This window comes from Ursus arctos, unplaced genomic scaffold, assembly GCF_023065955.2.
Source record: "Ursus arctos isolate Adak ecotype North America unplaced genomic scaffold, UrsArc2.0 scaffold_3, whole genome shotgun sequence".
Lineage (NCBI taxonomy): Eukaryota > Metazoa > Chordata > Mammalia > Carnivora > Ursidae > Ursus > Ursus arctos.
The window spans coordinates 53,112,549-53,136,740 of NW_026622985.1; the positions used below are offsets into that span (position 1 = coordinate 53,112,549).

Consider the following 24,192-nt stretch of genomic DNA (forward strand, 5'->3'; position numbering starts at 1 on the left):
AGGTTCTCTGCTCATCTCATGGTGTGTCCCAGAGAGACAGCGTTCACAGGGAGACCCTTCCAGGAATATAGGAACTGGCAGGTGCCATTTCCCTCCCCTGCCCATCAGCATAAAAGCGGAGCCATCTGTGGGAACCAGCACAATGCAAACACTTGCTCTTAACTCATTTACACCAAGTCCTGTGCTCTGGAAGAACTGCCCTTTCCATTCATGCTTGCCTCAGTCCCAGGATAGTAGGTCCCCTCCCTGAGAAGACCGCCCCAAACTCATGCAACACTGGATCTCCTGATTTGCAAGTTTTGAGGCCTCAGTTCCAGTGGCAGCATTGTGAAATCTCATTACATGCAGACCAGAGCACACCTAGGTAAAATGTGCCACATACAGACCAGAAACCAAAAACTGCCCACAACAGGCAAAGAGAGCCTCTGCGAATGACTAATCTGAAGGATAAAGAGGGCAGGACACATTGGAGACACTCCCAGAAGTGCTAGGCCTTAGGGGACGCAATACTGCAGGGCACTACAGGACTTCTTCTTCATAAAGCCATTACCCTCAGGAACAGGAGACATAGCTAACTTTCTTAACATAGAGAAACAGAAAGACTTAGACAAAATGAAAAGATAGAGGAATTTGTCCAAAATGAAAGAACAAGACAAGGCCATGGCCAGAGATGTAAGTGAAACAGATACAGTAGCATGCCTAATAAAGAATTTACAGCAATGATCCTAAGAATACTCACTAGACTTGAAAAAAGAGTGGAGGACATCAGTGAGACTATTAACACAGAGATAATGAATAACGTAGACATAAAGAGCTCAAACAAAGTGAGAAATATGCTTGATGGAATGAACAGCAGGCTAGAAGCACAGGAATTAATGACCTAGAAGACAAAGTAATGGAAAGTAATCAAAACACACAAAAAAGAATCATGCAGAACAAGGACATAGGGAACTCAGTGACTCCACGAAATATAATAACATTCATATAATAGGAGTCAGAAGACAGAAAAGGGGGCAGAGAATTTATTTGAAGAAGTAGCTGGAACACAGTGAAGAGAAGGGCCATATGCACTCCAATGTTCATAGCAGCATTGTCCACAATAGCTAAATCATGGAAGGAGCCAAGATGCCCTTCAACAGATGACTGGATTAAGAAGATGTGGTCCGTATATACAATGGAATATTACTCAGCCATCAAAAAGAACGATTTTTCAACATTTGCTGCAACATGGACAGGACTGGAGGAGATAATGCTAAGCGAAATAAGTCAAGCAGAGAAAGACAAATATCATATGGTTTCACTCATTTATGGAACATAAAAAGTAGGAAGATTGGTAGGAGAAAAAAGGAAAGAAGAAGGGGGGGTAAACAGAAGGGGAAATGAACCATGAGAGGCTATGGACTCTGGGAAACAAACTGAGGGCTTCAGAGGGGGAATGGGATAGGCTGGTGATGGGTATTAAGGAGGGCACGTATTGCATGGTGCACTGGGTGTTATATGCAAATAGTGAATCATGGAACTTTACATCAAAACTAGGGATGTACTGTATGGTGACTAACATAATATAATTTAAAAAAAAAAAAGTAGCTGGAAACTTCCCTAAACCAGGGAAGAAAACATATCTAGAAGGCACAGAGAAACCCCAACAAAAGCAAATTCACACAAAGACATATTTTAATTAAAATGGAAAAATACAGTGATAATGAAAATATATTAAAAGTGGCAAAAAAAGAAAGACAGTTACATACAAAGAAAACCCCATAAAGCTGTTAGTGGATTTTTCAGCAGAAACTTTACAAGCCTGAAAGGAGTGCCATGATATATTCGAAGTGCTGAATGGGAAAAATGGCAGCCAAGAATACTCTTATCTAGCAAGTCTGTTATTCAGAAGAGGAGACAGAGTTTCCCAAACAAAAATGAAAGGAGCTCACAACAACTAAACCAACCCTGCAAGAAAGATTAAAGGGAACTCTGAGTGGAAAGGAAAGACCAAAAATTATAGTATGAAGTTAGAAAACACAAAAGCACTAAAATTGAATATTTCTGTGCAAAATCAGTCAAGGAACTCACAAAATAAAGGATGTAAAATATGACAACATATACCTAAACCGGGATAGGAGGAACAAAGAATGGGTTCAAACATAAACAACCATCAATTTAATATAGACTGCTATATGCAGAAGATGTTATACCACAAATCAAAAACCACTAATGAATATGCAAGGAATTTTTAAAAATCCAAATGTATCACTAATGAAAACCAGCAAACCATGAAGGAGAGAAAGAAAAGAAAGGATCACAGAAAGTGTTCAGAAACCACACAGCAAGTAAAAAAAAAAAAAAACAGCAATAAATATATGTCTATCAATAATATTTTGGAATGAGGGGTACACCTGGGTTGCTCAGTCAGTTATGTTTCCAATTCTTAATTGTGACTCAGGTCATGATCTCAGGGTCCTGAGACTGAGCTCTGAGTCAGACTCCATGCTGGGCATGGAACCTGCTTAAGATTCTCTCTCTGCCCCACCTCTCTCAAAAAAAAAAAAAAATAATAATATCTTGAAATGAAAAAAGGACTAAATGCTCCAATCAAAAGATATAAAGTGACAGAATAGATTTGAAAAATAAGACCCATCTATATTCTGCCTACAAGAGAGTCATTTTGGACACAAAAACACCTGCCAATTGAAACTGAGGGGATAGAGAAACATTTATCATGCAAATGGATGTCAGAAGAAAGCCAGAGTGGCAATACTTATGTTGGACAAAAGACTTTAAAACAAAAACTATAACAAGAGACAAAGAAGGGCACTATGTAATAATAAAAGAGACAATCCAACAAGAAAATATAACAATTGTAAATATTTATGCACCCAACGTAGGGACACTCAAATACATAAAATGGTTAATGACAAATATAAAGGAAATAATTGATAATAATACAATAATAATAGGGGACTTTAACACCCCACTCACATCAATGGACAGATCAACCAAACAGAAAATCAACAAGAAAACAATGGCTTTGAGTGACACAATAGACCAGATGGATTTATCATATATTCAGAACATTCCATCCTAACGAATGTATATTCTGTTCAAGTGCACACTGAACATTCTCCAGAACAGATCGTGTATTAGGCCACAGAATAAGCCTCAACAGATTTAAAAAAGTCAAAGTCACCCCATGGATCTTTTCTGACCACAACATTATGAAACTAGAAGTCAACAACAACAATGAAAAAAATCTGGAAAGACCACAAATACAAGGAGGTTAAATAACATTCTACTGATCAATAGGTCAGCCAGGAAATGAAAGAAGAAATTAAGAAGTACATGGAAACAAATGAAACTGAAAACACAATGGTCCCTAAAACCTTTGATGCAGCAAAAGTGGTCATAAGAGGGAAGTATATAGGAATACAGGCCTATCTCAAGAGCAAAAATGTCAAATAAACAACCTAATCTTACACCTAAAGGAGCTAGAAAAAGAACAAACAAAACCTAAAGCCAGAAGAAGGAAGGAAATAATAAAGATTAGAGCAGAAATAAATGAAACAAACTAAAAAAACAATAGAACAGCTAAATGAAACCAGGAGCTGGTTCTTTGAAAAAAAAATCAAGAAAATTGATAAATTTTCAGACTTATGAAGAAAAAAGAGAAAGGACCCAAATAAACAAAATCACAAATGAGAAATTAGAAATAACAAACACCACAGAAATATAAGAGAATATTATGAAAAACTATATGCCAACAAACTGAACAACCTAGAAGAAACAGATAAATTCCTAGAAACATATAACTAACCAAAACTGAAGCAGGAAGAAATAGAAAATATGAACAGACCAATTACCAGCAACGAAACTGAATCAATAATTTAAAAACTGCCAACAAAACTCCAAGACCAGATGGTTTCACAAGCAAATTCTGCCAAACATTTAAATAGTTAATACCTATTCTTCACGAACTAGTCCAAAAAAAATAGGAAAGGAAGGAAACTTCCAAATTCATTCTGAGACCAGCATTACCCTGATACCAAAATTAGATAAAGACACCACAAACAAAAAAAAACCCAAAAACAAGAACTACAGGCCAAGATTTCTGATGAACATAAATGTAAATATCCTCAAAATATCCTCAACAAAATACTAGCAAACCAAATCCAACAATACATTAAAAAAAAATCCTTCACCCACAACCAAGAATTTATTCCTGGATTGCAAGGGTGGTTCAATATTTGTAAATCAGTCAACTTGACACATCACATCAATAAGAGAAAGGATAAGAACCATATGATCATTTCAACAGACACTGAAAAAAGCACTTGACAAAGTATAACATCCATTTATGACAAAAAACCCTCAACAAAGTAGGCATAAAGGGAACATACCGCAACATAATAAAGGCCATTTATGAAAAACCCACAGCTAACATCATCCTCAGTGGGGACACTGAGAGCCTTTCCGCTAAAGTCAGGAACAAGACAATGGTGTCCACTTTCAGCACTTGTTTTTTTTTTAAGACTTTATTTATTTATTTGACAGCGAGACAGCCAGCAAGAGAGGGAACACAAGCAGGGGGAGTGGGAGAGGAAGGAGCAGGCTCCCAGTGGATGAGCCTGATGTGGGGCTCAATGCCAGAACGCCGGGATCACGCCCTGAGCCAAAGGCAGACGCTTAACGACTGAGCCACCCAGGCGCCCCCACTTTCAGCACTTCTATTCAACATAGTACTGGAAGTCCTAGCCACAGCAATCAGACTACAACAAAATAAAGGCATTCAAATCAGCAAGGAAGAAGGCAAACTTTCACTCCTTGCAGACAACATACTATATATAGAAAACCCGAAAGACTCCCATCAAAAAAACTGCTAGAATGGATAAACAAATTCGGTAAAGTGGCATGATACAAAATCCACAAAAATCTGTTGCATTTCTATATACCAATGATGAAGCAGCAGAAAGAGAAATTAAGAAAACAATCCCATTTACTGTTGCACCAAAAATAATAAGATACCTAGGAATAAACCTAAGCCAAAAGGTAAAAGATTGTACTCTGAAAACTATAAAACATTGATGAGAAAAATTGAGGACAATATAAAGAAATGGACTGATTCTGTGCTCATGCATTGGAAAAACAAATATTAATTTGTCTATACAACCCAAAGCAATTCCACATATTTAATGCAATCTCCGTCAAAATTCCAACAGCACTTTTTACAGAACTAGAACAAACAATCCTATAATGTGTATGGAACCACAAAAGACTCCAAATAGCCAAGACAGTACTGAAAAACAAAAGCAAAGCTGGAGGCATCACAATTCTGGATATTAAGTTATATTATAAAGCTGTAGTAATCAAAACAGGATGATCCTGGCACAAAGACACATAGATCATTGGACCAAAAGAGAAGACCCAAAAATAAGACCACAATTATATGGTCAATTAATCTTCAACAAAGCAGGAAAGAATATCCAATGGGGGGGGGGGGAAGGCAATCTCTTCAACAAATGGTGTTGGGAAAACTGGACAACATGCAAAAGAAAGAAACTGGACCACCTTCATACACAAAAATAAACTCAAAATTGATTAAAGAGCTAAATGTAAGACAGGAAGCCATGAAAACCCTAGAAAAGAACACAGCAACTTTTTTCTAGGTGTGTCTCCTGAGGCAAGAAAACAAAAGCAAAAGTAAACTGTTGGGACTACAAATCAAAATTCCAATGAGCTATTACCCCACATCTGTCAGAATAGCTAAAATCAACAATGCAAGAAACAACAGCTGTTGGCAAGGATGTGGAGAAAAAGGAACCCTCCCACACTGTTGCTGGGAATGCAAACTGATACAGCCACTGTGGGGAAAAAGTATTTTTTCCCCAAAAAGTTAAAAATAGAACTACCTTACAATCCAGGAATTGCGCTATGGGGTATTTACCCAAAGAAAACAAAAGCATTAATTCAGAGGGATACATGCACACCTATATTTATAGCAGCATTATTTACAATAGCCAAATAATGGAAGCAGCCCAAGCAATAGTCCATCTATAGTCCATGGATAAATGAATGGGTGCAGAAGATGTGAGATATGTACACACACACATATACATACACAATGGAATGTTATTTAGCCATAAAAAGGAATGAAATCTTGCCATGGTCAAGTACATGGATGTAGCTAGAGAGTATAACGCTAAGTGAAACAAGTCCATCAGAGAAAGACAAATACCATGCAATTTCACTCATATGTGGAATTTAAGAAACAAAACAAATGAGCAAAGAAAAAAAAAGTCAAACCACCAAAAATATTCTCAACTATAGAGAACAAACTGATGGTTACCAGAGGGGAGGTTGGTGGGGAATGGGTAAAATGGATGATGGGTATTAAAGAATACACTTATCATGATGAGCACTGAGTAACACATAGATTGCAATCAATATATTATACACCTGAAACTAATATACTGGAATTAAAATTTAAAGTGAATAAAAGAAAAAATGTTTAATTCTAAATAGTAAAAACACTATACAATAATTTGTTAAGGCATACACAAGATATAAAGTTACAAACTGACATCAAAACCTTAAAATGTGGTGGAGGAGGTAGTAAAAATGTAGGGCTTTAGAATGCATTCAAACTTCAGTTATTACCAACTTAAATAGATTATGGGGCCCTTGGGTGGCTTAGTTGGTTAAGTGTCTACCTTTTGCTCAGGTCATGATCCTAGGGTTCTGGGATCAAGCCCCACCTTGTGCTCCCTGCTCAGTGGGGAACCTGATTCTCCCTCTCCCTTTGCCCTTCCCTCTGCTCATGCACGCACACGCACTCTATCAAAGTCTTAAAAAAAATAGACTTTAAAAAGTTCTCAAATGTAAGCATCATGGTAACTGCAAAGCAACAACCTACAGTAGATACACAGAGAACAGAATCTAAGCATATAACTACAGAAAATCAACGAAGAGTGCAAGAAAGGAACAAAAACTACAAAACAGCCACAAAATAATTTTTAATGGCAATAAGTACATACCTATTATTAACTAGTTTAAATATAAATGGACTAAATTCTCTAGTCAAAAGACAGAGTGGCTGAATGCAAAAAATAAAAAGATTCATCTATATGCTGCCTACAAGAGACTCACTTAAGATGTCAAGACACAGACTGAAAGTTGGTAAAAAGTATTCCATCTAAATGGAAACCAAAAGAAAGCGGGGATAGCTAAACTTAAAGACTGTAATAACACAAAGAAGTGCATTATATAATGATAAATGGGTCAGTACAAGAAAATAGAACACATTTATGCACCCAACATAGGAGCACCTAAATATATAAAGAAAATAATAACAGACCTAAAGAGAGAAATACACAGCAATATAATAATAGTAGAGAACTTCATACGCCATTTATCAGGGATAGATCATCCAGACGGAATATCAGCAGGGAAACCTCAGCCTTAAACAACACATTAAGATGGACTTAACAGATATATACAGAATATTCCCTGGGATAGATCACATGTTATACCACAAAACAAGTCTTAATAAATTTAAGAAGACTGTGACTGGAAAAGATGCTTAATATGATTTCAGTGGTATAAAACTAAAATCAATTAACAGAAGAAAACTGGAAAAGTCACAAATATGTAGACATCAAAAATGCTACTCAGTGATCAATGGGTGAAATTAGAAATCAACAGAGAATTCAAAAGATACCTTGAGACAAATGAAAATGGAAATATACTGAAACTTATTTGATGCAGTAAAGGCAGTTCAAGAGGGAAGTTCATGGCAATAATTTCCCTTAAGAAACAAAAAAAATCTCAAATACACATCCTATTTATACCTGAAGGAACTAGGAAGGGACGAATAAACTTAGCCCAAACTTAGTAGAAGGAAAGAACAAAAGATCATAGTGGAAATAAATGAAATAGAGACTAACAAAAAATAATAAGGAGCTGGTTCTTTGAGAAGATAAAATTGATAAACCTTTAGCTACACTCACGAAGAAATAGAAGACTCAAGTAAATACAATCAGAAATGAAAGAGAAATTACAACTGATAACACAGAAATACAAAGGATCTTGAGAAACTATGAACAACTATACACCAACAAATTGGACAAGCTAGAAGAAAGGGATGAATTCCTACAAACATACCACCTACCAAAACAAAATCAGGAAGAAATAGAAAATCTCAACAAACTGATTATGAGTAAGGAGATTGAATCAGTAACCAAAACCTTCTAACAAACAAAAGTCCAGGACCAGATGTTTTCATGGGTGAATTCTATGAAACATTTAAAGAAAAATTAATACTGGAGCACCTGGCTGGCTCAATGGAGCATGTGACTCTTGATGTCAGGGTCGTGAGTTCAAGCCTCACATTGGGCATAAAGCTTACTTAAATAAAAACAAAATTCAAAGAAAAATTAATACTAATCCTTCGCAAACTCTTGGAATCTCCTTTTTCAAGGCCAGTATTACCCTGATAACAAAACCAGACAAGGAGGCCACAAGAAAATTACAGACCAATATCCCTGATGAACATAGATGCAAACGTCCTCAACAAAATATTCATAAACTGACTTTAACAGTACATTAAAAGTCTCATATACCATGATCAAATGGGATTTATTCCAGGAATGCAAGGATGGCTGAACTTCCACAAATCAATCAACATGATACACCACAGTAACAAAATGAAGGATAAGAATCCTATGATCAGGGGCGCCTGGGTGGCACAGCGGTTGGGCGCCTGCCTTCGGCTCAGGGCGTGATCCCGGCGTTATGGGATCGAGCCCCACATCAGGCTCCTCCGCTGTGGGCCTGCTTCTTCCTCTCCCGCTCCCCCTGCTTGTGTTCCCTCTCTCGCTGGCTGTCTCTATCTCTGTCAAATAAATAAATAAAATCTTTAAAAAAAAAAAAAAAAAAAGAATCCTATGATCATCTCAATAGATGCAGAAAAAGCATTTGACAAAATTCAACATTGATTTATGATAATAAAAAAAAAGAGCCTGTCAAAGTATAGAGGCCATGTACCTCAACGTAAAAAGGCCATATATGACAAGCCCACAGCTAATGTCATATTTAATGGTGAAAAGCAGAAAGCTTTTCCTCTAAGATCAGAAACAAGACAAGGATGCCCATTCTCACCACTGTTATTCAATACAGTATTAGAAATCCTAGCCGGAGCAATTACGCTAGAAAGGAAAACACATCCAAACTGGAAAGAAAGAAGTAAAACTGTCACTATTTATGGATGACATGATACTATATATAGAAAATAGAACAAGTAAATTTAGACGTTACAGGATACAAAAATCAATATACAAAACTCTGTTGTGTTTCTATATACTAATGAATAATCAGAAGAGAAATTAAGAAAATCCCATTTATAATTACATAAAAAGAACAAAATACCTAGGAATAAATTTAACCAAGGAGGTGAAAAACCTGTACACTCAAAACCACAGGACACTGATGAAGGAAATTGAAGAAGACACAAATAAATGGAAGAATATTGTTAAAATGTCCATACTACCCAAAGCAGTGTACAGATTGGATGCAATCTCTATCAAAATTCCAATGGCATTTTTCACAGAAATAGAACAAACAATTCTAAAATTTGTATGAAACCACAAAAGACCCCCAAATAGCCAAGGCAATCTTGAGAAAGAACAAAGCTGGAGACATCATATTGTCTTATTTCAAACTATATTACAAAGCTATACTGATCAAAACAGTACAGTATTGGCATAAAAACAGACTATAGATCAATGGAACAGAATAGAGAGCCCAGAAATAAACCCATTTGGTCCATTAATTTATGACAAGGAGCCAGAAATATACAATGGGGAGAAGACAACCTCTTTAGTAAGCGGCATGGGAAAATCGAACAGCTGTATCAAAAGAATGAAACTGGATCACTATTTTACACCATACACAAAATTAACTTGAAATGGATCAAGGATTTGAACATAAGCCCTGAAACCATAAAACTCCTAGAACAAAACAACAAAGGTAATAAGCTCCTTGAGACTGCATTTGGTGTTAAATCTAAAAAAATCATCACCAAGACCAAAGGCAACAAAACCAAAATTAAGTAGGACTACATCAAACCAAAGAACTGCACAGCAAAAGAAACCAACAAAATTAAATGGCAACCTATTGAATGGGAAAAAATATTTACAAAGATAATTCTAATAAGGTGTTAATATCCAAAATATAAAAGGACTCATACAACTCAATAGCAAAACAAAACAAAAAAACCCCAAACCATCCAATTGAAATGAGCAGAGGATCTGAATAGACATTTTTCCAAGGAATACCTACAGATAGCTAATAGGTACATGAAAAGGTGCTTAATGTTACTAATCATCAGAGCAATGAAAATCAGAATCACAATAAGATATTGCCTCACATCTGTTAGAATGGCTATTTTTCAAAACAAGAAATAAGTGTTGGTAAGGATATGGAGAAAAGGGAATTCTTGTGCACCATTGGTAGGAATGTAAATTGGTACAGCCACTATGGAAAACAATATGGAGGTTCCCCCCAAAATTAAAACTAGAACTGCCATATAATCTAGCAATTCTGCTTCTGGGTAATTATCTGAAGAAAATAAAAACACTAACTTTAGGAAATATATATATGCACCCCACATTCATTGCAGCATTACTTAAAATAACTAAGATTTGGAAGCAACCTAAGTTTCCACTGATGAATGCATAGATAAAGAAAATGTGGCATGTATATACAATGGAATATTATTCAGCCATGAAAAAAGGAAAGAAGGAAATCTTGTCATTTGTGACAATATGGATGGACCCTGAGGACATTATGCTAAGTGAATGGATGCTCTCCACAGTCTCCCTACCCAAATGGCCACAAGTGGCCAGTACGTTTGCAAAGAGGATCAGAAGTCCCGAAACACTAGGGGAGAGAGCAGTTGTCAAATGAAAGCCCTGCCATGCAGCACTGTCAGGGCTCCAGTGTGAACTGCAGGCTGTATTTGAGGAGATACCTTCCTGTGTTGCTGAGGGTGTGTGCCTGCAGACAGGAGGAGAGACAGACATGCTCTCCAAGAGAGTAGAAGAGGCTGGTATCACACAAGTCTAGGACTTTTCATGGCAATCATAAAAGCTTCCTCAGCCTTCCACTTAACCTCCCCATACTGCTGAAAGGGAGGGAACCACATGTACCAAATATTCCACAATGGTAAGCAAAGCAATTTCAGAGCAACAACAGTTCTTTCTTTTTCCATACCTGCTAGTGCACTGACCAAGAAGTAGGCCGTAGAAAAGAGCTTCTGGTTGCTGACTGCATCCTCCGGGCCTGGACACCCACCCTGGACTCTGTACCCCACCAGACATAGGAAAGCCATGAGGTCCTGCTGCTGTGGGGGCTTCAGCTCCCCCAGTATTGCCGGTGGAGGTGACAGGCCGCTGACCACATCCTCACACTGCAGAGGGAGGAGAAAAGAGATATAGTAAAGCCAGAGGCCAAGCTGCCCCATGACATGCAATTATTTACCCTTCCACCATCTCCCAAGTAAAGCAAAACCCTGCATTCTTTTCTGTTTTGAAATCACTAATCTCTCATAAGGAGAGAGTAAACAGCCTTGCCTGGTACTATTCTTTCACAGAGAGGGGAGAAGGAATGCAAGAACTATGAATAGAACCTTCCAGGACAAGGCAGGGTCTGTCAGGTTGGGACAGGGACAGGGACAGGTGACTAAATGCAGAACTAAGGAGAGGAACATAAAAACATTGTCCTGTCATGGTTCTCCAGCTCTAAACTTGGCACACCAGCCCCCAACCACATACCCAGCTGGGCCCAAGGCAGCCTCAGCCATCCGCAGTGGGCCTGCTGGGAGGTGGGGCCAGCCCCCACCACCGGGGCAGCTTGCTTCTCCCACAGCTGACCGGACAGTTGATGTTCTTTCCAAAGGGTACTAGTCTGAGATTTCCCTCTTGAAAGGAGCTATTTTAGGAAGTACAAGTCAGTGGGCTTTTTGAAACATTTGTGTTCTCCCTGGGGCTAGCACACCCTCCTGTGAGCTTCACATCCTCCAGAACACCCGGATGTCCTGGACTGTTGGACTATTTCAACAACTGCAGGTTCCATCACTGGTAGCTAAGCTCTTTCCACACAATCCAATTGCAAGAGGGAAAAATAACATGAATGCTCTCCTGGAAATCATTAAGTATTGAATCATCTTAATTGTGCCCCAGCCCCCTTAAGGAAAGAGAGTACAAAGTCTGGCAGGTTGGCAGCTGGTATGTCCTTCAGCATTTGTACAACTAATAGTTAAGGAACTCAACCTCCCCAGAAAATCCTTCTGCTACAAAACAGAAAAATACAAAGGCCTGCTTTTTAATCTATTCTAAATAGAATAAGTTGACTTATTGGACTCTACCACGCAGCCCCCTTGTAGTGGGGTTGAATAGTGGCCCCTCAAATATATGTTCACCTGGAACTTCAGAGTATGACCTTATTTGGAATAAGAGTAAGAGTCTTTGCAGATATAATTAAGGTAAGGATCTCAAGATGAGATGCTCCTAGACTGGAGTGGGCCCTATATCCAACGTGTCCTTTAAGTGACAGAAAAGGGGAGGACACTGACACAGAAGATAGAGGCACGGGGAGACAGAGACGAGCAGTGTGGCCACAAGCCAAGGAGCATCAGGAGCTACCAGAAGCTGGAAGAGGCAAGGAAGGGTTCTCCCCCTGAGCCTGTGGGGGAAGCAGGGCCCTGCTGACATCCCAGCTCCAGACTTCTGGCCTCCGGAACTCTAAAAATAAATTTCTGTTTTTCAAAGCCACAGAATTTGTAGTAAGTTGTTACAACAGCCTTTAGGGAACCACTCTACCCTTTGATTCCTGACATCAGCCACCTTTCTTCAGTTAGAACACTAAGGACCTGGGAGTAAGAAACAAAGAAGCTTTAAGGTTTAAAGGAGGTGGGGACATTTCAAATACAATTTTATCCCAGCTCTCGGCTTTATCCCAAGAGATTGAGCCTGTCCACATCTCCAGAAAACCCCGGTGGAAACACTGTCTCAGGAGGTCTCTGATCTTACCACTTGCTCCAGGGCCACAAGTAATTCTTCATCAGACAGGACCGCCTGGAGGACGTTGCTCAGTGCCGTCTGCTGCTCTTCCGGCAGCTCCACAAAGGGATGGAAATTCCTCTCCAAGAGCGGGGTGGCTGTGAAAGCAGCAGAGCGCGCCCGGTGTCATGACTGCTGTGCGTGTCTCCAAACAAGGGACAGCAGACTTTTTACAGTCACTGTCCTCAGTTCTCTCCTAGACACTTCCAGGAGCAGAGCCACTCGTGGAACACGACTTAGACCTCAAGCTAGCTACCGGCCTGCATGTTCTCAATAACCAAATGACCTTAAGAAAAAAGAGGGACGAAAAGAGAGAGGGCCGCCCAGATTTGTTTCAGACTTCACTCTTTTGTTCTAATGACTCACTAAACATTAAGTCTATTTTCTGGAAAAGTCTGATCAATTATTTAAACTCCTATTTAGCATGATTTCTATAGAAATAAATTGTCAAGGCTGAATTACTAACCATCAGTACTTTTACAGGGCTTCACAGCCATGCAAATCCAAAGGCCATCATTTTCCATGTCCTTTCTTCTAACACCATGCAGATTTTTATCCTTTAATATTTAATGCTTGCTTCTCAAAGTCTGGCACTCTGTTTTCATGGCAAACACAGCCACTCCACTTTTCCCATTCATTGTTCTCCACCGGTCCTGGACAGCGGGCACACAGGCCCACCCAGCTAGGCTATGCCCATCTTCCACAGGATGCCTGAGGCTCTCTCCTTAAAATCTTTTTTTTTTTTTAAATACACTGAAACAGTTCTAGTAAGTTAAGCCCAGTGGGGATTTAAAAGCGAGATCTGATAAAGCACAGCTTTCATGTGCAGGGAGGCATACTATTACATACTGCACTACACCCCCGCTGACGGGGAATTCCAGCACCCAGCTGTCAGCCCTGTGGACAGAACAGGTCACATCGGTCCCAGACAGACTCAAAAACTTCCCTATGAACACAGCTAGGTCTTTGCCACCCCAGCCGGGAGAGAAGAGCTTTCCTTGTTGGTCTGGGGTCTGAGGGCACAAAAGCCAGGCTGCCCCCGATCCTACCCCTGCTTCACAGGCCCAGCCATCCCACTCCACCTCAGACTGACTGGAATGACCAACTGACAGCATGGACTGGTGGGAAAGGAAAATACAAGGAAGCTGCACCCCACGAACTGTCTTCTCACTTCCCTGTAGCACAGTTCAAGGCTGTGGGGCGCTCTGCTGTGGTTCTAACCCATGGCAGTGCTTAAACGGCAACTGGAAGTCACACCCAATTATCAGTCTCGAGGAAGCAGAGGAGGGGCTCACAGCCCTGCATAAGATGGGGACACCCCATCTTAAGATTGGGCCTTCCTTGCCATTTCTTGTAACACTGGCACTTTGGCTGAAGAAACAAAAGCATCTTCTGGTTTGGGACTCACCGAAGCCCCACAGGTAAGAATTTTCTTATCCTCCCAGCCAGACCGTATTCTGAGCTGCTCCTATCTCTTTTTACCAAGCTCGTTCCTGAGTGTTTCACCTTTTCCTTGCCCATTTTCTCTTCTGCCACATACTACGCTCCCCTCCCCTTGCCCATGCCACGAGAAGGAAAGGCAACTTTTTAAAACACAAAATGCTACGGGGAATAAAAAGAGTTGCGGCAGGCAAGTCGCAGGTACTCCCCTCCTCCCCAGGTGCCATGGCACTGCAGGGCTTCAAGCCATGTGGATACAAAGCCCCCAAGAGAGCATTTTGCAATGCTGACAAAGCCTTGCCTGTGCTGGCAGTGAAGGCTGGAATATAACGAAACAGGTGCAGATTTGGGGTTCTCTTTGTTGCTGATCAGCTGTTTTTAATAGCAAGGTTTCTATGGTTAAAATGAAAGAACATGCCCGGACTTTCAGTCCTCAGTCTTCTACCCCTTCCTCAAAACATGGCACCTAAGACCTGAGGTTCCCTCAGATCCCACTGAGGTGCAACCTGCTGAATTGCAGGGTCCGAGTTGGAGGCACCGTCCTCTCTGTTCTCCATTAAGTCTCAGGAGTCCTCGCTCATGAAGGCCCCATCACATCGGCTCACTGCACCCCACCCTGCTGGCAATACCTTGTTTTAAAACACGCAACGGCCAATCCAGGGCAGACGGTCCCTGCCCAGCATCTGGCATGTCCCCAAATGGAAACTCTTGTAAGGGCAGAGGGTCCATGAAGACAGAGCCACTTTTCTTGAGCTCGAAGCCACCAGGCTTCCCTTGTAGGAGGCAGAATTCTGTAATGTGAGAGAAAAGGACAAGCCAGGCACAGGGTTAGCCGGGCCTTGTTAGCACACCTCAGACCCAGCTTTACCCAATGGGGTAGGGCAGTGGGGGACACATGCACCCTGACCCCATAGACCCACTTCCTACACGTTAGGCTATTTGATAAAATTCAGCCTCTTCCTACAATTACAGGAGAAATGGTTGTTCTAAACATAAAGCTCTCCAGCGTATCCTTTCTAAAGAGGCAGGAAGCAATCTTTCAAATATCAGAAGTATTTCCTTAGCCTGATTTGAACAAACTGTTAACCAAAATCCAACTAAGTAAATTTTAAAGTGACACCATTTGGGGCCTGTGGTTTTCTTTTTAATAAAACCGAATCTTATATAACTCACCATGTATGAAACAAAATATTTAAATTTGATTAATAAATTTGACTTGACTGAACTGATAATATTAAAGTATTATTGATAATATATTTAAGTATACAAATGGTTGTATTTTAAAGTCTTAACTTTCCTTCGGTAGTAAATCCAATAGTACACAACAAAAACTGAACTTCTGACTTCTGCAAGTGTGTGAATCAATCTTACAAATATGCTGAGTGAAGAAAAAAAAGATGAATACATTCTCCATGAATCTATATGAAGGCAAAACTAGTCTTTTTAAAACAGCCTTATCTTTAGATATACTGAAATATTTACAGACAGAACAATATAATGCCTAGGATTTGTTTCGAAATAATTGAGTGGGGTAGAGAGAGGTGGTAAAGTTATAGATGAAACATGAATCACCCCCATTATTAAAGCTGGATCGTAGGTACATGGGAGTTCATTACATTATCTCTACTTTTGAACATGTATGAAATTTTCCATAATAAGTTTTTTTAAATATAAAAAGAAAGGTTTCCTTAAATATTTTCATATTTAAGAATACAACTAAGGTAACAGTTATTATGTAATAATTATGTCCTTAATAAGCCAAAACAGTAAGTGAACTTGTGAATTAGGGTTCTTTTTATGCTTCTAATTAATAATTTGTGTAGTTAAGCACAGGCTATGGAATAAAAGTGTGGAAGGCAGGAGGATTAGCATGCATTTTTATTTGCTTGTGGGCACACATGACATAAAAAGATCAAATCGCTGTCTAAAGTCGAATGCAACAGTCCTTCATTTACTCACTCATGACCCACACTCACCAGACATCCAGAGCAGCCCTGGCACACTCTGCCCTTTGCACCAGGCGCGGAGGCAGATAAATGTGAACCAGCCCTCAGGTAATAACTTTGCTCCCCCGGGACAGCCACCATGACTATTAACATAGTCTCCAGTCCTGCCAAGAGCTGGGCAGGGCTGCCAACTGGTATTTTAGGAATCTCTGGCACCAGCGCCACTCTTGCCAGTACACACACGTGAGCCCCTCAAGACACTGCCGATTCTGTCATTCTTTTCAGCGTCAGGCACTGTGCTAGGAGCCAGTGACACAAGGGACTACAGTCCAGGCCTCAAGAAGTGTGTTATGAGTGGGGACAGAGGTAACATAGGCCATGTGGGAGGAGGTGGGGAGGTCCCTGAAGCTAGAGAGAGAACTAAAAAAGGTTTCTTAGATGAAGCAGTTTCTAAGGAACCCCCTAAAGTTTCAGTAGGAATAAGTTAGGCAAAGAGGCAGAGAGCACGCAGGCAGGCATGGAACTCCGGGATAAGAGCCAGAGGAGTGTTCCCAGACAGTGGGTTAACTGGCCAGATGGCGACAGCAGCAGCAGCTAGAGGTTAGAAGGAAGGCCGGACAAATACTGAGCCTGGGTCATATCGCACCTGAAGTGCAGACTTTCTCTTGGGACAGAGGGAGCCTGGGAAGGGTGTTTAAGCAGGTGTGTGAAATGACTAAATTTTTATTTTTAAATAATCACATTAGCTATACTGCTAGGATGGAACAGATGCGTAAAGATTCAGAGAAGCAGAAGAGCCAAATAAGAGTGTGCGGTGGGACCCAGCAGGGAGATGCTGTCAGGGCATCAGACCAGCCGAGAAGTGCACAGACCCAGACAGGGTGGGGAGCACAGGCTCCTGTCCACGGAGCATCCAATCAGAAGTACACGCTGAAAGGACACTGGCATAATGCCTGATTACACAAAGCACAAGGCAAAAGTACAAGACCATAAAACAATGTTTCTGATTGGCTATAAGAGGGAGCTTTTGGTGAAGGAAGGGGTCATGGCTGAGAGAATCTCTGGGTGAGGACAGGACGCACAGGAGCCTCCCCCAAGGGACACAGAGGGAGGCAGCCTCTGCTTAAAGTTTCAGAGGACAAACAGGATCCTTGTCAAATGTATTTCCTCCTAGAAAGTGGGAGGAGACATCAGGCAGCCCCTTAAAGGCCCTTCCGGCCCCTGCAGGTCTATGTTTCTGAAGCCAGACCAGAATATTCTGTGGCAAGAGCAACAGAAAACACAGATGGGAAAAGGGGAAAAAAACAGAACTGGCTTTAAAAAATCAGGCAGTGAGTCACATACAATGTCAGCCCGGCCACCAGGCTGCACAGGCATGACAGTCAGCAGTGGGAAAGAGCAACGGAGCAGGCCTTCCTTGGCCAGGACGTGGCAAGTGAGCCAACAGAACCTCCAGAATTCCCCCTGGCACCTCTTCTCCACAGCACTAAGAGGAGTTTACTTTCAAAGACCGCAGAAGCCAGCCAAGACAGAAGGCATGAAATTGAAATGCAAACAGGAGAGCCGTGCCAGACAAGGCTGTCTTTCCAACCTTGTCTGAGAAAAGCAGAGCAGGACGCTGCCACCCCCTCAGAGAAACAGGAAGGCATTCCCCGCAGGTACAGCCTTGAGTGGCAGCCCCAGCCTGCTCCCCAGCCACCAAAGGTCCTCAGAGCATTCATGGGCAGCCTCGGTACAGGCCAAGCTTTCAAGAGGTTTATAGAAGTGCCAACCCATCTGGACAGGATAACCAGGCCTGAACATCGTAGTCTGGAGTCCTGTACGTGCATGTGGTAACATGCTGATAGCAAAAACAGGAGGGACAACTGAATCATCTTAATAATGCAGTTTGTTCAGTAGACAGAAGTCTTCCAAAGAGACAGAATAAAATAATAAAAATGCCGACGACACAAATTTGGAACCATGGCCTAAAGCCTGTTGGTCATGATTCGGGGTATTCCTGGCATTTCGTGTGTCCCTGACCAACCTCTCCAGACGAGCTTCTTCAAACTGACACCCTCACTCTTGTCACCTCCCTGAAAGGCAGGCTGCTCCACGTGTGAAGAGGAAGTCTCTGCCACTGCATCCCATGCCTCGCGCGGGTCATCTTTGGCTCCTCGTGTGCCCAGGAGCTGGTGACTGTCCCGTAGGGACGGTGCCCGTTCTGAGCGCCTGCAGCTGTAGCTCCGTGGCGTGTGCCTGCGTGTGGGCCTAGTGCACACAGAAGGCTGACCGCTGGCCCACTTCCTCCTCCCTAACCTTACAGAGAACAAATGGGGGAAAAGCAGGAGACCGCAGCAGATAGGGGCATGGTCAAGTATGGCATCCCTTTCAGAGCTTTCTCATTATGGAAAAGGTGAAATGGCACAAGAATAGAGTAGTATAATGAATGAACATACCCCCTGACCAGCTTCGACGGTGGTTCTTTCCTTCTCCGTACCCCATGCACACACCTTACACTCCACCCACATTATTTTTGAAGCAAACCACAGACGTGTTACCATCTCATCTGTGAAGATGTCAGTATCAATCTCTCAGAATGAAGACTCTTTTTCTTAAACATAACTATGACATTACCATACCTTAAAAAGTCAATCATTATGTTACATTTATTCATTCATGGCCCCCAGAAGTGGTCAGTTTTCTTGGGCTCGACACAACTTTTTCCCAGGACGAGCCTGAGGGAGGGGCCACCAGCATCTTAGATCAGCAGACCCGAGCTAAGCTAAAGCCCTTATTTTCTTCAAATGATGCAATGACCAGGATCTCCCGGCTTTGAACACTGGTGATCAGCAGAACAAGGTCAAGTGCCACGTTTTTGGTCTCATACTGGGGGGGAAGGAAGGTGAGATGCTGCTGATGAAAGTATAATTAAGAGCGGAGACACAGTACTTGATAAACAAGCACCGGACCAGGCACTTCGAGTGCTCGTCCCGTTTAATCCTGAGCGCAGCTCTGGGAGGGAATGGCTCTCCCCTTCCAGGGATGGGGAGTTAAGGCTCAGCGACATCCACAACTCGCTGAGGCCTCACAGGGATGCCGCGGCACCAGGGCTGATACCGTCCGTCTGATGGCAGAGCCCACGCTGCTGACCCTGCGCCGTGCTGGTGAAAGCTCGCCCACTCCGATGTCCTCCCAACACAGCCCGCCTGCCTCACCTGTCCCGAGACACCCCCCCACTTCCCAGCTCTTTCCTCTAATACCCACAGCAGAGGCAGCACTCACCGAACTGGCCGTCCTGTCTCACGTACAACTCGATGACGCCATAGGCGATGGCGGTGGGAGCCGGGATCTCCAGCACCACGTTGGTGTCTTTGACAATGTTCCCATCTTCCTTTGCGGACACCTGTGAGTGAGAGCACAAGCTGCCCCCTGTGTGCTCGGACTCCCTCAGGCTTCTCTCTGCCTCCCCACTGTGGCCGGCCTAGGGCCTGGGGCACGAGAGGCATTCAGCAAAGGCTCAAGGAACTGACTGGAAAAGAGAAGCCGGCCGGCAGAGGTAAGGATTTCACCCTGGTGGGCCTCATGAGGTCGTGCATATACTGGGAAGTAAATGAGCAAACTTCTGTGGGGACACAAAAGCGGGATTCCAGAGTGGGGGAAACGGGCTAGGCTTATGGTACTGAATAAAGACGATAAATAGGATAACTTCTCATTTCGCTCGCAGAGGATTAGGGTAACGACTTGAACATCCCGCACAATGATGAAAATCCAAACAAGGTCAAAGCCTGACTGCAAGAACCTGGCTAAGAGTGAGCAGCCCCCAAAAGGGCATCATTCCGGACTTCTATCGACAGCACACCACGCTGTTCCACAAACCCGGGGGGGGCAGGAGGGAGGAGAGGTAAGGCTGAGAGGAGGGTTGCCAGGAAATGCCAAGCAGTCAGGCACCAAAGCTCTCCCCTTCCAACACTGTTACAAATGTGACCCTTTCCCATGACGGCCTAGGGAGACGATCGTTGCCTAAACACTGCAGATCTCCTTTCAGCAACTTGATCCTGGTCGGTGCGGAGACAGCCAGCCTCCTGATTCCCAGGCCGGTGCCAGGCCTGTGGTGGGGGTCCACCATGGGCAGAAACACTGGCAGGGCCGGCCAAAGCTGTCTCCTGTCGGGCCCCTCCCTCATCACTGCCCCAGGGAGAGCCCAGCTCCAGAGCAGACCTCTGTCTCCACTCCTTCCAGATACAACTTCCTGGGTCCTCTAGCAAAAGCCAAAGGTACCGCAGGAAGCACATCTCTAAGAACAGAACATCAGGCACCATGGGAAGCTGTGGAGGAAACAGTTTGGGGTTGGGAGCCTCTTGTTCCACAGAAGTTCTGTACTGGCTCAGGGATCAGCCTGGTAAGACTGTCTCTATTTTAATCCAGAAGCTTCTGTTTATGTGTATATAGACACATACACTGCTCTTTACCTTCCCTTAGTCCACAAAGGATTTGAGGCAGTTCATCCCAAAGTAATCATTTTGAGACCCCTGGCTCTGAGGGCCTCTGGCCGTTACCTGTGCATTGACTCGGTCAGTACTCTTTTGACCCATTTTCTTTTGGGAAGGCACCTGACCCAAGCCAGCAGGGCCATTCTGAGGGTCCCGTAGCCCTGGCCTTGGGTCTGCTTCAGGAATGGGTACAGCCAGGGATGGTCCAGTGAGAGCCAACCCTGAGCACACTTTCCCCTGGGGTGGCAGCAGGCGGGACGAAAGCCACCCCACAAGGACAGCGCCTACCTGAGAGGGAACCTACCCCCAGGGAAGGCAGCACACGCAGTTTTCTGAATTTTGGATTTCGAACTGGCAGTGACTGAAGCCAGACTACCCAGAATGTTTCAGTTACACGAGCCAATAAATTATTTCTCGATGAAGCCAGTTTTGGGTTGGATTTCTATTAGCTCACTACAGAAGAGTCCTGACACATGAAGAAACCACCCAACGAGGCCACGGCCCCAGCTGGGAGGACTGGGACCAGGGAGGCCGCATCGGCACACCGCACACCCCGCACACCTGCACGGTCTTGGTCTGGATCCCCACCATGCCGCCGCACTTCTCCTCCAGCTGAATGTGCTCCGATATCACACACGGCTGCGTCGTCACTATCTTCTGGGTCAGGACACACAGGACCTCGTTATTCCTCTCCAGCACCTGCTGCAGCACTGGGTTTCTCAGATTGATTGCTCTGAAAAAGAAAACTGGCTGTGAGTGGCCTTGTGCCTCAGGGGACATTGAGGCAGCATGGGTTGTCTCCCCTCCCACGGTGAGCAGCTGCCAGCATCACTGATTTCCTGGCAATGGGGGGGGGGTTCATCCAGAAAGACATAAACCACGCTTCCCAAGACCACCCAGCACTTCCAGGCATGCAGAGAAAGGCTGCTAGGAGGTAAGGGAGCCCCCATCACACAGCAACCCACACAGCGGGGGCACTGCAGTCCCTGCACCTTGCACCCCCGGGGGTCGGCTTTGTCACCTCATCACGGGAATGTGGGATCACTGCAGGGGAACACTGACCAGTGGCTTCTCAAAGCAGAGAGAGGCACAGGCTTAACATACAAGTAGCAGGGAAGAACCCGGAGGAGAATTAGAAAAGGAATTTTTAAACTCTCTGTTTGGGAAGGGTGCATAATCTCTTAGAAGGAGTTTAATGTCATTTTACAGATGAGGACACTGAAGCCAGACAGACATGGCCTGCCCAGGGTCCCCCAGCAGAGACTTGGGGCTCCTGGGTGGCTACTCTGGAGAATTTCGAGACCAAGCTAAATTTCCATCTACAGCGGATGATTTCATGCTTTGAAGTAAAGAAATAACCCCTGTGGACCTCTCTACACTATCCGTCTATGGAGCGGACAGGGAAAGAACCTAATTAGAGTTGGTGTTGGCGCAGAACAATTACAGTGTTCCTCTTGAGCTTTTTTTTTTTTTTTTAAGATTTTATTTATTTGAGAGAGAGAGAGAGAGTGGGGGAGGAGCAGAGGGCGAGGGACAAGGAGACTCCACACTGGGTGCACAACTCAGTGCGGGACTTGATCTCATGACCCTGAGATCATGACTTGAGCCGAAATCAAAAGTCGGGTGCTCAACTGACTGAGCCACCCAGACACCCCCACTCTTGAGCTTTTTAAATAGACCAAGGCTAGTTACCTTAAAAAACTCAGCAGCACCCCTAACCCGGGACAAACACAGATTTGCCAGGGGTCAGAAAGTATCCCCAGAACAGGAGTGAGTAGTTGTAAGGTCCTATCTCTGGGTGAAAAGCTGCCCCAGGTGGAAACTCCATCGACAGACAAAATGTGATATGTACACACAATGGGACAATATTCAACCATAAAAAGGACTGATGTTCCGATGCATGCCACCTCATGAGCCAACGCTGAAGACTGCATGCGAAGTCAAATAAGCCAGACAAGAAGGACAAATATCGGATGATCCTACGTATATGAAATATCTAGACTTGGCAAATTCGTAATGACAAAGTAGATTCAAGGAGGGGCTGTGGGAAGAGGAGGAATGAGGAGTCCTTGCTTGATGGCTACACAGTTTCTGTTTGGGGGTGACAAAAAAGTTCTAGAAACAGATGGTGGTGATGGTTGCCAGAAAGTGTGAATGTACTTAGTGCCACTGAACTATACACTCAAAAGTGGTTAAAATGACAGGTGATAGGTCATATATTTTTTACCACAATTTAAAAAAATAGACACATGAAAAACTGTTCAACCTCAGTAGTGTTCAAAGAAATGCAAAGTATAACATGTTTCACACATATTAAATAAGTACTACGGGGCACCTGGCTGGCTCAGTCAGAGGAGCGTGAGACTCTTGACCACAGGGTCATGAGTTTGAGCCCCACCTTGGGTATAGAGTTACTAAATCAATCAATCAATCATGGGTTTAAAAAAATAATAAATTGATGACAACAATTTTAAAAAAAGCTTTCGGGGGGTCCATTTCCAGGAAGGCATAGGAAGCAGGGGCTTGGAGCTTGCCCCCTGGGGCTCTCATCCCAGGTCTGCCCCTCCAGCTGGGTGAACCACTCCACCCGTGCACCTTGCTTTTCTTGTGGATAAACGGACGGTAACGACGCTCTCCTCGTGGGGCTGTTGTACGGTCTAGATGAAACGACATGCAGCGAGCAGAGTTAAACGCCACACAAACCCCAGCGGGCTCCAGCCACCTTCTGCTGTTCTTTGCTGCGGTCCCGCAAATACACCCCACTGTGTGCACTTGCTGGGAATTAGGAGTCATTTAATTGGGTTGGAGGTACTCTTTAACTCACTTGCTTAGAAACCTTCAAAGACGACATCACATCCTATGATCTGGCTCCTGCCCCTGGCCAACCCCGCCTTCCAGCTTTCTCTCTGTGCCTTAAACCTGACAGGCACAGGCCCGCCCCGCGGCCTTGATGGCCCCGACTCCCACATCCTGACACTAGTCACCTCCTCCGGCTGGCAGGCATTCCCTGCTCACCCTGTGCAGAGGGACAACTCGGCCACACTGTCACATCCTAAGAGCAGGTATCTGGACAGCATATTTACACCCAATACGCTTCTAGCGCATTTGCTTACTTGTACCGTGTCCATCTCCTCCCTCTAGACTAGAAACGCCATGGGAGCAGGGGCTGTGCCCGTCCTGATTACTGTTTATCTCAGGACAGTGCCTAGTACACAGCAAGGGCACAAT

General features: G+C 43.4%; 1 protein-coding gene across 3 annotated transcripts in view; it reads right to left on the bottom strand.

Annotated features, from left to right (window-relative positions):
• Nucleotides 1–24,192, bottom strand: part of GSDME (gasdermin E) — a 77,345-nt gene that overhangs the window by 15,416 nt on the left and 37,737 nt on the right. For all 3 annotated transcript variants that reach the window (XM_044387187.3, XM_026507827.4, XM_048212877.2), the window contains exons 4-8: nucleotides 21,526–21,697; nucleotides 19,757–19,877; nucleotides 15,176–15,337; nucleotides 13,077–13,204; nucleotides 11,260–11,455 (exon numbers count right to left, since the gene is read on the bottom strand). In XM_044387187.3, the coding sequence (XP_044243122.2) occupies nucleotides 11,260–11,455; nucleotides 13,077–13,204; nucleotides 15,176–15,337; nucleotides 19,757–19,877; nucleotides 21,526–21,697 (779 nt within the window). The remainder of the gene's footprint in view (nucleotides 1–11,259; nucleotides 11,456–13,076; nucleotides 13,205–15,175; nucleotides 15,338–19,756; nucleotides 19,878–21,525; nucleotides 21,698–24,192) is intronic.